The sequence below is a fragment of the Lepus europaeus genome, chromosome X (assembly GCF_033115175.1).
Source record: "Lepus europaeus isolate LE1 chromosome X, mLepTim1.pri, whole genome shotgun sequence".
NCBI lineage: Eukaryota > Metazoa > Chordata > Mammalia > Lagomorpha > Leporidae > Lepus > Lepus europaeus.
The window spans coordinates 124,275,975-124,292,662 of NC_084850.1; the positions used below are offsets into that span (position 1 = coordinate 124,275,975).

The 16,688-nt window shown below is 40.9% G+C and overlaps 1 protein-coding gene across 1 annotated transcript in view; it reads right to left on the minus strand.

Moving 5' to 3' along the window:
• Window positions 1-16,688, minus strand: part of PDK3 (pyruvate dehydrogenase kinase 3) — a 99,737-nt gene that overhangs the window by 47,029 nt on the left and 36,020 nt on the right. The window contains exons 3-5 of the mRNA XM_062184397.1: window positions 16,414-16,485; window positions 11,800-11,984; window positions 10,455-10,544 (exon numbers count right to left, since the gene is read on the minus strand). Of these exons, the coding sequence (XP_062040381.1) occupies window positions 10,455-10,544; window positions 11,800-11,984; window positions 16,414-16,485 (347 nt within the window). The remainder of the gene's footprint in view (window positions 1-10,454; window positions 10,545-11,799; window positions 11,985-16,413; window positions 16,486-16,688) is intronic.

The window sequence follows — 16,688 nt, forward strand, 5'->3', positions numbered from 1 at the left end:
ACACAGATCAAACATGTGGAAGACAGCAAGTCCAGATAGAAACAGCCACTGAAAACTCAAAGACAAGGAATGGCTCCTAAAAACACATATGAATATGAATTTTTTAAGCATCATTATAGCTTATAGTATGTCAAGGCTGTAATTAAGAAGTTCATGATGATCCTTGAAAAACTCAAGACATCACAATGTACTAGTCAGCCAAAAGCATTTTGGAGCCATCACTGACAAAATGTATATTGATATACATCTTTATAAATTCCCACTGCACATCATAATATGCTTTGGACATAGCACATATATACTCAAAATAGGACACTTATGTTTAAGTAGAATAATTTAATATAAAAATGAAAAGCCTGGGGCTGGAGTTGTGGCACAGTAGGTTATGCTGCTGTGACACTGGCATCCCATGTGATTGTGGGTTCGAGTCTCAGTTGCTCCACTTCCAATCCCGTTCCCTGCTAATGTGCCTGGGAAAGCGGCCGAAGATGGCCCGAGTACATGGACCCCAGCCACCACGTGGGAGTCCCAGGTTCCTAGCTTTGGCCTGGGCCAGCCCTAGAGGTTGAGGAAGGAACCATCAGATGTAAGATCCCTCTTTCTCTGTCTCTCCCTTTCTCTCTGTTGTTCTGCTTTTCAAATAAATAAATAAACATTTAAAATTTTTTTAAATGAAAAGCTTACAAAAATCACTATCATAACAACCAAAATTCAATTGCTGGTTTGTAAAATTCCTTTACCTTTAGAAGAAAATTCAAGTTCTTTTTTTTAAAGATTTATTTATTTATTTGAAAGTCAGAGTTACACAGAGAGAGGAGGGGTAGAGAGAGAGAAGTCTTCCATCCGATGGTTCACTCCCCAATTGGCCGCAACGGTCGGAGCTGTGTCAATCCGAAGCCAGGAGCCAGGGGCTTTTTCCAGGTCTCCCACGTGGATGTCAGGCCAAAACACCTAGACCATCTTCTGTTGCTTTTCCCAGGTCGTTATCAGGGAGCTGGATCAGAAGTGAGGCAGCCAGGACACAAAGTGGCGCCCTATAGGATGCTGGCATCACGGGGGCAGTTTTACCTGCTGCACTGCAACACTGGGCCAACAGTCATTATTTTAAGAAACAGTTTTCAAAGGTGGTAAGGTGTTGATCATAAAGTAATAAACAAAATTGTGGGTATGGCACAGGAATACTTCTTCTGGCTAAAATATCCAAATCACAGACAGACAGATGAAAAAGAAAAACAAAGTAGGGTGATGGTTCACACAGCAACTAGCCCAACAGATCCAAAGTAGTCATGAATCAGTTTTAAGGAACACCACACAGGAAAAGGTAATAGATTACAGAGGTCATTTTATTATTTTTCCTATTGTTAAGACTTTTCTTATTCAAAATTCACCACAGAATTCTGTTATCAAATATTAGCCTCTAACCCAGATATAGGTAATTACTCATTTAGTTTACAAGTATCTTACAAAAGGCTGGGACTAGGATGAATTTTGCATGAGTGCTGAAAAAGTTAAAATGAAGGAGCCAAAAAGTTAAAATGAAGGTGCCTAGAATGCCCAACATTCCCCTAAAAGAACACAGAAAAACATAAAAGCACCAACAAAAGAAGCCACTGCCAGAACACAGTAGGATTTAAGTACCATAAAGCATTACAAAAGTCACACTTTAATTTTTCGAATTTTTAAAAGATTTTTTATTTATTTATTTGAGAGGTAGAGTTACAGACAGTGAGAGAGAGAGACAAAGAGAAAGGTCTTCCTTCCATTGGTTCATTCCCCAAATGGCCGCAACGGCTGGAGCTATGCCGATCCAAAGCCAGGAGCCAGGTGCTTCTTCCTGGTCTCCCGTGTGGGTGCAGGGGCCCAAGCACTTGGGCCATCCTCCACCACTATCCCAGGCCAGGCCATAGCAAAGAGTTGGACTGGAAGAAGAGTAACCGGGACTAGAACCAGAGCCCATATGGGATGCTGGCGCCACAGGCAGAGGATTAACCTAGTGTGCCACAGCGCCGGCCCCTCAATTTTTATTTTTTAATAAAAAATAATCCCACAGTAACTCTTGTCATCTGGTAACAACATAAAGGTAATCTGAACAACATGAACTAATGTTTCAGAACCATAAGCCCAAGAAAAGACATCTAAAAAAGCAAGCTACTCCTTCTCAACATTTTCTTCCTTCACTGATCATTTCTAGTTGGAGACACTTTGAAGCCAAGTAATATTATCTCCTTGTAGCATGATGCATCCAGTTGTCTTCTTGACTTTGTTTCAGAATGACTCCCTTCTGCCATCACCTGATGGGAGGCTCACATACTCATCAAAATCAATGATATGACCCTTTATCCACAAATGCACTTGCTCATAGAGCCAGACCTAACGGCAATACTTTGCAAGCACCTGCAGATGAGGTTGAGGGGCTACATTACTACCTTCTGCCCTGTTTGGCCTGGCTGCAGTGCACCATGGTGGAAGCTCATAAAGACCACACTACCTTATGAAAGACACACTACCTTATGAAGGAACTCCTGGAATTGACATGATGCTTTTTAGAAATCCTTTTAACTGATGAAGCAAGTCTAACAAGGCATGTCTGTCACCATCCTTCCTACCAAAACCCATCCCAAGCCGGGACCACCAGGGTGATTTTAAGCAGTGGATCCCCCAGCAACCTTCAAACCACAGCAGACTGGGGAGATTGCAGCCAAACACCTAAGGTAAGGGAAGTCCATCTTTCAAGGATGACCACAATCCTACAAGCTGTGGTCGTGCCCCCCCCCCCCAAAAAAAAAAAAAAAACAAGCCAACTAAATTCATCTTTGGAAATTTAGGCTCAAGATACTCTCAATCGTCATTCAAGTAAGGCAGGAGCCAAAAGGGCACAGGGACAGTCAGCATGATCTGGGAAAGCCTGCAATGTCTGACACTGCCCTAAAGAAGCTGCAGCCATCAGCCAGTGCAAAGACAAAAAACAGATAACCAGAGGAGGCACAGCGAAAGGTGGAGAGGCCATGACTTGGCAACTCCAGCGACATCCCAATTCCAATTTCTACAGCTCCCACTGAAAAGTGCTTCCTATCCTTGGATGACCATGGGATTTACTGTTCTTTTAATAAATCTGTTTCTTGAACTATGAGTGGGTCTCTATTACCTACAAGGTGAAGAGCCCAGAGAGACAGTAAAAGATGTTATTTCCAAACCAGAATAACGCCAGTCTCTCACAATACCATTTGTACGCTATCCTGCTAAGCAGTAATAGCACACAGGAACAACACAGACAAGCTAACATCACTGTGAGGGCCGATTTTTGTGCCACGTATTTAAGTTTGTGCCTTTAAAATGATCTTACCACAGGATTTTTCATTTTATTTCCTGGTTTCTCACAAATAAAGGAGGGAAAAGGGTCACAATGGAAGGCACCACCCAAAGGGTAACAGGAGCTGCTTTACAACACTAATTCTGGCATTCACTACCTGGAGTCTGTAATTTGCACATGTGCAGAGGTAGACATTAACATGCTAAACAAGCAGCAAGGAGGCATGGTGTTCCAGGCATTCAGTTAGTGTTGTGCAGGACGCACCCCCACTCTTAGACGTTTACACAACTGTCTAGCCCAAAATAAAAATATTGTCCCTACCCTTCTACATCAAAGTAGTCTGTCTCAAGAGAGCTAAGTGTGGGAACAGTGCTGGTTCACTTACGTTTCAGTAAGGCTGTTAAAACACTTATGTGTGCACACAGACTCATTTGGGCTGCCCATTTGACTATGCTTACACCAGGCAGGATCTTCCCAGCAGGGAAAAACAAGAGTGGAGTTGTCATTAAACCTGGAACCATACTCCCTCTACATCAAGCTGCATAAAATAAAAGAAAGGAAAAAAATCTTAGATAGAGAGACACTGAGTTAGAAGATTAACTGAGAAACCCCAGACGGTCATGAGAGAAGGGAAAGGGGCAAAACACCGATTGCTCTACACACAGGAAGTGAGTAGTAAGACTTTACCAAGAGTACAAGGAAGCTGGTATCGGTTTCTTCCTCTCCTTGGCAACATGGAGCGGTACAGGGGAGAAGACCTGGTGAGGCCCAGGCCGCTTGAGACTTTCTGATCATTTCTCCTTGGGTGTCTCCAGATGGAAACTCCACTGCTTTTCAGCCAGAAGATATGGAAGAACGTTCAGGCCTTTTGACCTTTGGTTTTTTTCTGCATTATTTATTCTATCTTACTCTGAGCTAAGAAGAGCTCCTGCGTAGGTATTCTGACACTCACAAAATGAAAAGTAGAATTCAAAGGAAATGAAACACAAAGTTGACTATTAAATTTTGCTTTAGTCTTCAGGGAAAAAGGAGATCTTTCAGGGTTCCTTCTAGAGTGCCTAGTCCATCTTACCATGATAGGAAAAATAACTAACCCCTCATTGAGGAATAAAGATTATATATACTGGGCTGGAAAAACCAAGTGAATATACAGATTATGAGTATCACACATCAGACACAGGAAGGAAGCCAACAACCCTGTTACAGACAGCAGGATAGAGGCTGCTACTGTCAGGTACCGCGTTCATCCAGGAACGCTGTATGTGATGGCCGTTGGTGCTGAAGATGGGAAAGCAACAAATACCATGCATTTCCTAGAGGCCAAGACTGCTCACAGTATATACGGTTACACACCAATCAAAGTATAAAACCATGTTCTCTTGGGGCCAGCACTGTAGTATAGTGGGCTAAGCCTCTGCCTGCGGTGCCGAATCCCATGTGGGCACCGGTTCAAGTTCTGCATGTTCCTCTTCCAATCCAGCTCTCTGCTACAGCCTGGGAAAGCAGTGGAAGATGGCCCATTTCCTTGGGCCCCTGCATCCTCATGGGAGACCCAGAAGAAGCTCCTGGCTCTGGACTGGCACAGTTCAGGCTGCTGCAGCCATTTGGGGAGTGAACCAGCAGATGGAAGACCTTTCTGTCTCTCACTCTCTCTGTCTGTAACTCTGCTTCTCAAATAAAAAATTAAATATAAAAAAGAGAAATGTTTAAAAAAAAAGAAAAAAGTCATGTTCTCAGGGGGTTATGAAAACAGGTATTTTTATTTCTTCTTTCTCCACCCTTTCTAAATTTTATTCAATGAGCACTTCTATTGTTGTGGTAATATATTAGTCCTCTTTTTTTAAGATTTATTTATTTACTTGAAAGTCAGAGTTACACAGAGAAAGAAGGATAGGGAGAGAGAGAGAGAGAGAGAGAGAGAGAGAGAGAGAGGTCTTCCAACCACTAGTTCACTCCCCAGTTGGCCGCAATGGCCAGAGCTCAGCTTATCTGGAGCCAGGAGCCAGGAGTGTCTTCCGGGTCTCCCACACGGGTGCAGAGGCCCAAGGACTTTGGCCATCTTCTATTGCTTTCCCAGGCTATAGCAGAAACCAGGATGGAAAGTGGAGCAGCTGGGACTCAAACTGGCACCCACATGGGATGCCGGCACAGCAGGTGATGGCTTTACCTGCTATGCCACAGTGCCGGCCCCAATATTAGTCCTCTTTACCATCCCAATAAGGAAGAGAAATTGGATGACTAACAAAAACATGGGATAAGGTAGGAAACCATAAAATGTGATTACTACCATAAACATTAACTTAAAATGCACATTTGAAAATACAATGTTTTCCTCTGCCAATCCTGTCATATAAGTCCACATCCTTTTCTCTGAATATGGATTGATTTGCAGTCAACTTTCTTATGAAGAAGACACCACATACATCTCTGAATTCCAATCCTGTGTCTTTAAAGTGTACCAAAAGTAGAGAGACTTGTGAAGCAACCCGAATACAGGTTCCTTCTCAGAATCTCACTCCGCGCTGCCTGTGACCGAATCACTTCCTTACAGTAATTTCATTACATTTTAAAAAAGATTTCCTCTTATTGTCTTTACAAAGCATTCAACTCGGTTTTAATGGAAATAAGCCTCTTTTTGTACCACTATTTCTTCAGTTTATATAATATTAAAATAGAATATGCAGTCACAACAGGTAGTATAACTTCTACGATCAGTTCGGGTACAATTAAGTGACCCCCAGTAAGCATAGAACTTGCCGGGTAGAAAGAGAAGTGCAAAAGCATTCTAGAAAACATATACAAACCAAGAGGACTTTGTGTGCTGTGCGTATCAGTATACAATCCTGACAAAGGGAAGCAGGTGTCAGAAAAGTTGATTACATGGATGTTGCTTTACGGCATGTACATACTTTCACAGTCTGAAACCACCTGCCACTATTTTGTTCTCAAGGCTGTTGAGCCAAAAAAACATGATTTGAAAGATGCAGTGGGAAGCAGGGTACACGCCAGTCTTTCCTCTTTACCGCAGTTGCGGGATAAGAGGCGTGTGTGTGCTCAAGCTTGTGCACACTGGGGAAAGTGAAATCCTGAGTCCCAGGGGGGTCTGGAGAGTGACTATCAGGAGGGATTGGCCAAGAAGCTAGGCTTCAGTTACATGGATCAAGTGGTGGGAATGAGTTCACCAGAAGATGTAGCAAGCTATGAACACTACTGGCTACAAAGTTTTTTTGTTTTTTTTGTTTTGTTTTGTTTTTGTCTGTTTGTTTTTTACCAGGCAGAGTTAGACAGTGAGAGAGAGAGACAGAGAAAGGTCTTCCTTCTGTTGGTTCATTCCCCAAATGGCTGCTACGGCTGGCGCACTGCACCGATCCGAAGCCAGGAGCCAGGTGCTTCTTCCTGGTCTCTCATGCAGGTGCAGGGCCCAAGCACTTGGGCCATCCTCCACTGCCTTCCCCAGGCCATAGCAGAGAGCTGGACTGGAAGAGGAGCAACCGGGACAGAATCCGGCGCCCCAACCGGGACTAGAACCCGGGGTGCTGGCGCCGCAGGCGGAGGATTAGCCTAGTGGGCCTCGGCGCCGGCCCTAGCTACAAAGTAAAAGAGGGCAGGACAAAGAGTGAAAATACAGCTGTGAATACAAGAAGAGGGGGGAGAAGGGAGGGAATCTGGGATCAAGGTTAAAATTGTGAATAAAAAAGACAAAGAAAACAGGAGGCTATGAGGTAGAGGGTAGACACGAACATCTAGGTTTTTCTTTAAAATGAACTGCATACATCTTCAACTAGTTTTTGTTATGCAACTTCTGTCCCTAAGAGAAACGATGCAAAAGTGTGTGTGTCTAAGGACAATCTCAGACCTTTAGAAATTTACACCCCAGTTAGAGAGATTAACATCAGTACAAATGTAAAACCAGATAATATGAATTAATACAACATTGACAGTAAGTGCTGTGAAACAATAAGGTTCTTGCAGCCTTGGCTCAAGTCTGCAGATACCACCTTGAACTCTCTTACAGTGCCTTTGAGTCTGATTACTCTCTGCTCTATAGAACTGGTAACAGTTTCATATAACTCCTTGTTGTACTGATTCTTGATTAAAAGCTCCCTAAAAATTAGTAAAAGACTTTATCTGTGAAGAATAACAAGATAATAAAAAGGATATTTTTAAAACTTTATCATGAATTTCACACAGATACTGAAGTACAGAGTATAATGAATTACCATGCACCCATCAATAGCCTCAGCCATTTTCAACATAAGCCCAGTATTTTTCACTCCTTTCCCACTGTATAATTTTGAAGCAAATCCCACATTATTTCATACCATATGTTAATACTTTAAAATACCTCTCTCAAAGCCAGGATTCCTTTTGGAAAACAACCACAATACCAATATCACACCTAAAACATAAGTAATATTTCCTTAATGTGAAATATCCAGTGTTCAAATTTTTAATTTTCTTGTGAAAGCCCAAGTGGCTTTAAAATATTTTATAATTTATCACATAAATAGACGTAAAGGTTCCAACCTTTACTACTAATGGGATAAATGAGAAGCCAAATGACTTGTCCAATGCCCAAGAACTACTGCTAATAAACCTATGTACAGTCTTAACTGTGTTATGCTAGCACTGTATTAGGGGCTCTACGCATGTAACTCAATTTGCCCCAATACACAGGTGAATTACCAATAGTATCATTTTACAGATGAAGAAGCTCAGACTCACAGAGGTCATCTAACATGTCCAAGGTCACCCAGCTAACCCAATTCCCCATCAGCTGATAAAGTGATAAATGTGATATATCAATACCATGGAGTATGTCTGAGCCAAAAAAAGGATGGTAGTATGATGGATTCTTCAAGATAGATGACTCTTAAAATGTTATGTTAAGTGAAAGAAGTCAGCCATATGATTTTATTTATATGAAATGTTCAGAGCAGAGAAATCTATATGGACAGAAAGTAGATCAATGGTTACCTATAACAGGAAGAAGGGTCACAGGGAGTGACTGCCAAAGGGCTTAGGGTTTCTCTTTGGAGTGATGAACATATTTCAAAACTGGCTTGTGGTGATAGTTTCACAAGTCTGTGAAACTCAACAAACTGTGTACTTTACATGGATGAGTTTTAAGATACGTGAACTATGTATCTCAATAAAGCTTTTTTAAAAAGTAAATTATCAAGAGGTTTAAAATTTTATCAAACCAAGGAATATTTACTAATCATCTCCAGAGGTACTATAATATGTTCTACATGAGCTACAAAACCAAGTTAAGACACATACCTTGACCAAATTGATTACAGTTCAAGAAAAAAGGCACACATGCTATGTTTTATACTATATTTTTGCTTTCTGATTTTGTGCCTTTTTATCAAAGGGGTAGTCAACTGACTGAATTATGTTTTCTGATGCATGACAGGCACTGGGCTAAGGCCTAAGGAAAATACAAGCTATGGTAAGAATGATCCTTTCTCCCTTGCGCCATGGAAGCCTGCAGGTGTTATGATCAGTCACAAGGTTATCATGGGAGAGAGCAACTACAGGATTCTTAAGGGGTTGAGTCTGGGTCTATTCACCTTATAGATGAAATAATGTGACTAACCGTTTTCTTTTTTTAAGATTTATTTATTTATTTCAAAGGTAGATACACAGAGAAAGAAGGAGGCAGAGAAAGAGAGAGAGATCCTCCACCTGCTGGTTCACTCCCCAAGTGGCTGCAAAGGACGGGGCTAGGCCAGGCCAAAGTCAGGAGCCAGGAGCTTTTTCCAGGTCTCCCATGTGGGTGGCACAGGCCCGAGGACTTGGGCCATTTTCTGCTGCTTTTCCAAGCATATGAGCAGGGAGCTGGATTGGAAGTGGAGCAGCTGGGACTTAAAGGACACCTATATGGGATGCCAACATTGCACAGGGAGGCTTGTTTTACACCACAGCACCATCTTTGAGTAACCATTTTCTAAATGAACAGTAGCCAGCGCAGCTCACCAATCATAAGCTGAGCTAAGACCTAAAGTCTTCCTGGGTTTAGGAATGGCAGCAAAAACAAATTGCCCAGGTTTCCCTCAGCAGCAACGATGCCTGGTAAAGACCGGGGCGCGCGGTAATGAATACTTGGGAGTGCTGAAAGGAAGGTGAGGGCCCTCATAGGAGACCCAGTCCGGAGAACTGAGGCTGCACATGGTACCATAACACTGAAGAAACCTTAGAGGTGCAGGGACCTGGAGGATCACTCACAACCAGGCAGGCTTTCTGGAGACACTGTTTATCTTACATGAATGATGAGGAAACTGCTACTTAAATTCAAAATGCAAGGACTTACAACAATAGGGCTCAGGTCTAGGCCGGGTGCCGCGGCTCACTAGGCTAATCCTCCGCTTTGCGGCGCCCGCACCCTGGGTTCTACTCCCGGTCCGGGTGCCGGATTCTGTCCTGGTTGCCCCTCTTCCAGGCCAGCTCTCTGCTGTGGCCCGGGAGTGCAGTGGAGGATGGCCCAAGTGCTTGGGCCCTGCACCCCATGGGAGACCAGGAGAAGCACCTGGCTCCTGCCTTCGGATCAGTGGGGTGCGCTGGCCGCAGCGCACTGGCCACAGCAGCCATTGGAGGGTGAACCAGCAGCAAAGGAAGACCTTTCTCTCTGTCTCTCTCTCTCACTGTTCACTCTGCCTGTCAAAAAAAAAAAAAAAAAATAGGGCTCAGGTCTACCCTGAGGCTACTTGCATAGAGTGTAGCTGAATGTTCAACAAACCCACGAAGCCTGCGTGCCACAGAGATTCTAAAACCAGGGGTGCACGAGAGGAAGATGTTTAAATTTTACAAACATGTAAGTTCAGTCTCATTTTATAGGAAGGATTTGTATTTTCTGAAATTTTCTAATAACGGTAGCAATGAGAATTTACAATTTTACATTAGTACTTACTGTTTGAGATAGACTTGCAAGTAGAAACCCATATTTTGAACATTATGAATTATGCATCTTTTCCTGAACCACCCAGGAAAAACTTTCCGTATTCGGATCAAGTGGCTTGGGGCCACAGTGGCCTGATGACGCAGCAGACATTATAGCAACATAACCCATAGCCAAACTGCCTCAAATAAGCCAGAATCCCATTCGAACTGCAAGTGCAATCAATAACATTACACTGCTTACCTTTCACCACATCAGCCACATTACAGGTAGGATCAATACTTCCTATGTGTTTAGGATGAGCAGGATTAGTGTCACCACCAAACAGAAGTGCTAAACAAACACAAAACGGAGGAGGGGGGAGAGGGTTAAAACATGGCAGGCTGGGATGGTCCAGCAGAGAAATACAGAGCTTTATACATTTTGAAAGGATCTCTTATTTTTAAGAATCATTTTAGCATCCACAGCGACTTAGAGCAACTCTATCAGCCAATGAAGGAGAAAGGGTGTGTTTTAAGACCTGTGAGTTCCAATGAGCAGCTCTTCAAGCAGTGATACGTGCCAGGTGTCCAACCCTTTCTCCCCTACCCAATGGGACTTGGATGAAGAAACGGACTTTCATCCTTAGCCAAGTTTAACCACCTTCTCACCACTACTCTGGACACTGATTTCAACCTTGACTAAATATTTGGAAGACAATCTGCACCGTCTGGACAGACCTACAAGGTTTCTTCACTGGCAGCATTTCAAATACCTCCATCATAGAGATTATTTTTCAATGTCATGTACACAAACATTGTTTGTGCAAGTATTTTTAAAAGTACATTGAAATAATTTCACAATTCATAAGATTTGCAAAATTTTATTTCTGAATAAAAGCCACAAGAAGCTCCAAACAAAAAAGCAATCTGAATGCAAATGTTTGTATGTGTACTTATTTTTAAATGAAGGAAAAATTGAGAATAATTCAGACTCCACAAAAGGAAAGTACCTAAATAAAATAGGGGAGATTTTTAATTACAAAAAATGATAAACATGGGCATTAGGCCAATAAAGTCATAATTAACTGAATTGAAGAAAAACAGTGATGTATAGGCCTAATTAATGCTTTTAAAACATACATATACATGTATACACACATATTTAGATCAGAAAGAAATTGTAGTTATATAAGTAGTCTGGTTGGTTAGTATTTATGTTGGATAGTATTTATGTTTTTTCCTTATAAATTTCCTGTAAATTGTCACACATTTCTGTTTCTAAAAGATATGCATTTAAAATAAACCCACACTTAATAGCTGTATAACATTCACTTATCTCAATAAATTGAATGAGTAAAATAAAGACACTCTGCCTGTTTTTGGACTCAGCACAGTGATGAATTAGTCTTTCAAGGATCCCTTGTCATCAACAATACTAATTAAAATCTTTTAATAGATGGGATTCACTTAAGAAAAACTGAACTAGAAATAAAATTTCTACAGGCAAAAATACAGCTCAGTACGTTGAAAGTGAAGCAACAGGAAAACGTTTAGGAGAAATCCTTCTGGTCACCTTTCCAAAACAGGACCAATGAAACCCAACTTACTGTGCTGGTTAATGAGCATGCGGAAGGAGATGCGGTTGGTATAAAAGCGATCCAGAAAATACTGGATGTTACTGCTAATGAAGGGATCAAACCCAAACTTCTCCTTGTATTCAATCACTCCTTGTGCCATGGTAGGAACCACATCATTGTGCCTGTTTCTGACTTTAATCAGAACTTGCAGAAAGCTATGAGGGAGGGAAACAAAGCATGGTCAGTCTCTGTATGTCAAGGTTGGATGCAGATTTACCAGCTCTGTTCCCAGACTGTCTGCTGGGAGTCTTATATTGTAGAGACATCATTCTCATTACATGCCACAGGAAGTACTCACAAGAAACTCAACTACTACTCCAGATTTTGCTTGAAACTTAATTTCCACAGAAAGTCTTCTTTCACAAATGCAAAAAAATCAAAAGGTCTTAATAAAGAAAAACCTGTTCAAATACCTTTTTAGGTATCCACTGAGTTTTTGGGTAAGTAGTACAGGTTCTATAAATGTTTCTGGAATAAAAGTTACAGAACAGATCAAGATTTCTCCTGATAACATGGGGACAATCCTCCCCAAATCTTCAAGGATTTAATGGAGCCTCAAATCCAGAGATTCCATAAATAAAAAACAATTTTTTTAAGAGTAAAATTTTCCAATAAATGTCTCAGTGCAGTAAAATATAGCAATAAAATATAAACAGAACAACTAATTTATTCAACTATCCTGGCATATTAGTATGAAGACACACAAGTGGACAGGCGTCATGACAATAGGTTAAGCTGCTACTTGGGGTGCCCACATCCTATACTGGAGTACCGGTTCCATTCCCAGCTACTCAGCTTCTGATGCAGTTTCCTGTTAATGTGCCTGGGAAGGCAGTGAATGATGGCCTAAGTACTTGAGTCCTTACCACACACATGAGAGACCTAGATGGACTTCCCAGCTCCTGGCTTCAGCCTATTCCAACCCTGGATGTTTTGGACATTTTGGGAGTGAACTACCAGAAGGAAGATCTTTCACTCTGGCTTTCCCACTATGTCATTCTGCCTTTCAAATAAAAAATCGTTTTAATAAAAGACACACAAGGGGTAAACATATGGAATGGTAACTAAGAACAAAAAGACAATTTAGTCAATGGAATCAAATAAAAAGTTTGGAACCAGGCCCAAAGTGAGTATGCATATACAAAAATTTAGCATACTGAGAAATTGACATTGCAAGTCAGTAGGGAAATAATCAAATTAATGGGGACAGCAGGCCAACAAGTCCCCAACTTCAAGCAGATGGAAGACTTCTCTCTTTGTCTCTACCTCTCTCTGTAACTCTTTCAAATAAATAAAATAAATCTTTATAAAAAAAAAGAGTATCAGTGACGGTACTTTGTATTAAAAAGAAGGAAAACTACAAATCAATCTAAAATCCAATGATAGGAGGTCAAACTGCATGACCTAGCCATAGATGGACTATTGATATGAATATCATTAAGTTATTAATAAAGGTGTATATTAGTAATATAGACATTGTTATTTTGTAAAGACTTTTATACATCCAAAAATATGCATGTTTAGGAAAAAAGTATGGGCAGTGGGAAGATGTTAACAGTAGTTGCCCCCAGGTAGTGGAAATTTGGGGTGACTTTCAAATAGTCTCATTTTTCTTAGTGATGAAATATTTCTGTAATGAATTCATTTCACAGTAAAGATAAATAAGCCAACTGTGAAATTATAAAGTCAGCATTATTCACAAGAAATTTCATAAAGAACAATTTGTCCTTTATATAAAACTCTAACTTATCTATAAATTAAGTATTACTAAAGTAAAACATCTCTTTACAGTAGAGAAATATCTCAGTTTGTCTGAAAGGAAACTTAACCTCAATGGCTCAATTCTCAGATACTTCCCGATCATCTCGGCTCTTCTAAGCTCTACCATTATGATCGCCACGTTTATCCTCTAAGCTTCTTTCACTTTACTAAAACAGTTGCCCCACTGGTGATCTCACTGAACAGAAAAAGTTGCTATTGTGATACTGATTCACTTTCACTCCCTCCTTCACCAAGAGCATCAGGCTTCTCAAATCCCAACTATCCTAACTAGCTGACTGAACCTAAACAACTTCTTGAAACTGACTGAGAGCTGTTATCACATTGATAGAGCATACAATAGAGTCAGTGCTGATGGTTGACAACTTCATGTCCATATACTGCATCTGACTAATAACCAGTTCTAGAAACTGAGATGGAACCCTGGGACAAATAGAGTAGAAATACATTATGTACTTCCACAAACTCACATGTCAAAATTTGAAGTTAGAGAAGTCAATGCTAAGTTTTAGGACTGCAACCAAACAAAATGTCACAACTAATGAATTATGAGAAAACAAAGTTCCTGGATTCAACCGATTTAATATTCACAGTCTAAATTACATTAGTGGCTTGTATTAAGGAAAACACTGTGTCAGGGGCTCTAACCCAACTGCTTGTCCCTTCTACATTCCAAAGACCCGTAAGACATAACACCTGGAAAAGTATGAAGCGGATCAGGGCTTTCTTTCCCTTTATATTTTAATTTACAACCCAACTTGGGCTAGTTACTTTGAGCCAGTGATTCATGGCTCAGACTGAGTTTTGATGGCACAGCGTGTTGTAAAGAACCATGCACTAACTAAGGAAAAGGAAACCTGATTTATATGTTCAGCTGTACTATGAATTGTCACAATCTTGGGCAAATCATTTCATATCTCTTACCTCAGTTTCCTTATCTGTGAATTCAGAGGAATGGATTAAATACTCCCTAAGGTTGCTGGTGTAATCCGGTATTTTCCTAGTTTTTTTTTTTTAATAAAAAATTTATTTGAAAGGCAGAATGGGAGAGAGAAAGAGATTGATCTTCCATTTGCTGGCGCCCACAACAGGCAGATCTGGGCCAAACTTAAGCCAGGAACTCCATCCGGGTCTCTCATGTGGGTGGCAGGGACCCAAATACTAGGGCCATCAGTCACTGCTCCTCAAGTGCATTAGCAGGAAGCTGGATGGGAAGCAGAGGTGGGACTCAATCCCACCATTCCAATACGGGATGTGGGCATCCCAAATGGTGGCTTAACTCGTTACGCCAAAATGCACACGCCTCCCTAGTGTTTTTCATGCAATTGTATGTCAGGTGTTTGATCTCACAACTATGTGGACTAGGTTTATACATAAAAAGAAATTCTTCAGTACAACAGGCCTATTACATACACTCATGTACGTATACATGAAATAAGAGGAAATTAAAGTAAAATGGGGGGCCGGCACTGTGGTGCAGCAGGTTAAAGCTCTGGCCTCAAGCGCCAGCAGCCCATATGGGCCGCAGTTCTAGTCCTGGCTGCCCCTCTTCCAATTCAGCTCTCTGCTATGGCCTGGGATAGTAGTGGAAGATGGTCCAAGTCCTTGGGCCCCTGCACCCACGTGGTGGAAGAATAAACGTGGCGATCATAATGGTAGAGCTTAGAAGAGCCGAGACGATCGGGAAGTATTCTGAGAATTGAGCCATTGAGGTTAAGTTTCCTTTCAGACAAATTGAGAAGAAGCTCCTGGGTCCTGGCTTCGGATCAGCGCAGCTCCGGCTGTTGTGGCCATCTGGGGAGTGAACCAGCAGATGGAAGACCGACCTCTCTGTCTCTACCTCTCTCTGTAATTCTGTCTTTCAAATAAATAAAATACATCTTTAAAAAAATAAAGTAAAATGGATACTGATTCAGCATTCTTAATCTAAAAGTCTGAAATCTGAAATGTTCCAAAATCCAAAAGTCTTTGAGCACTGATACAACACCACAATGGAAAATTTTGCACCGTGAGACATGCACACAATTATTAAAAATATTCTACATTACCTTCAGGCTGTCTTTATAAGGTATATATGGAATATAAATGATAATGGGAAGATCCCATGATATCACATTATATGCAAATACTCCAAAATCTTAAAAAATCTGAAATCTAAAACCCTCCTGGTCCCAGGCATTTTGGATTTCTACATAATTTCTCTTGTGGAAAAAAATACACTCACAGCTAAGGTTAGTGTTTCTTGGCTAAATAAAAGGGAAAACCAAATATTTTCCATCAGCATGAGAATTTAACAGTCTTTGTGCATGGGAATTTAACAGCCTTTGTGCATAATGGCAGCAATAGAATTCAGCTTGTTATATAAAAAAACCACACTCTTTTAAGCTTCTCCAAAATAAAAACTTTACAGTTTTTCTAAGCTCAAATATAATACCCCATTGAGATTTTTGTTTAAAGATTATAAAGAATTGGGTAGATAATTCATGTATCTGCAAAGGCAATTGCATTCTTAAAGCTACCACTAGATGGAACATTTACTGCAATATTCATACTGAGTGCCCGGATCACCTTGACTAAATGTATTAAGAATTAGGTCCTGAAGTGTAATTTGAAGTGTCATTCCTTCTGCACTATGTTAAATTCTTAACTCAAAATTCTGAAGATGCAATTTTGTGTCAATACCCACTAGGAAAACTAATGTTTCATCAGAATTACTCTTCTTGGGCCTTAATGACATGAGTTCCACCTATCAAAACATCTTTTAACTCGACAGTTTTACTTTCAGGTAAATTATACCATACTTACTTATCTAAGACCTGTGGATCCTCAGGGCTCTTATTTTCATATTCCAAAAGTTCAAGGAAACTCTGCATATACCTAAAAGAGAAGAGTATACTGTGTTAGTTGTTACCCAGAATCCATTCCTTCTTCCCCCCTTCCTGAAAGCACTCCACGTCTTCCCTCGGATCTCCATCCATTCCCACACATAGCTCAAGGGCTTCAGTAGAAGCTGATGTCTCCAAAATACATGGTGACCCCAGTTTTCTCCGGATAATCCTATTTCTCTTATCACTGATGAT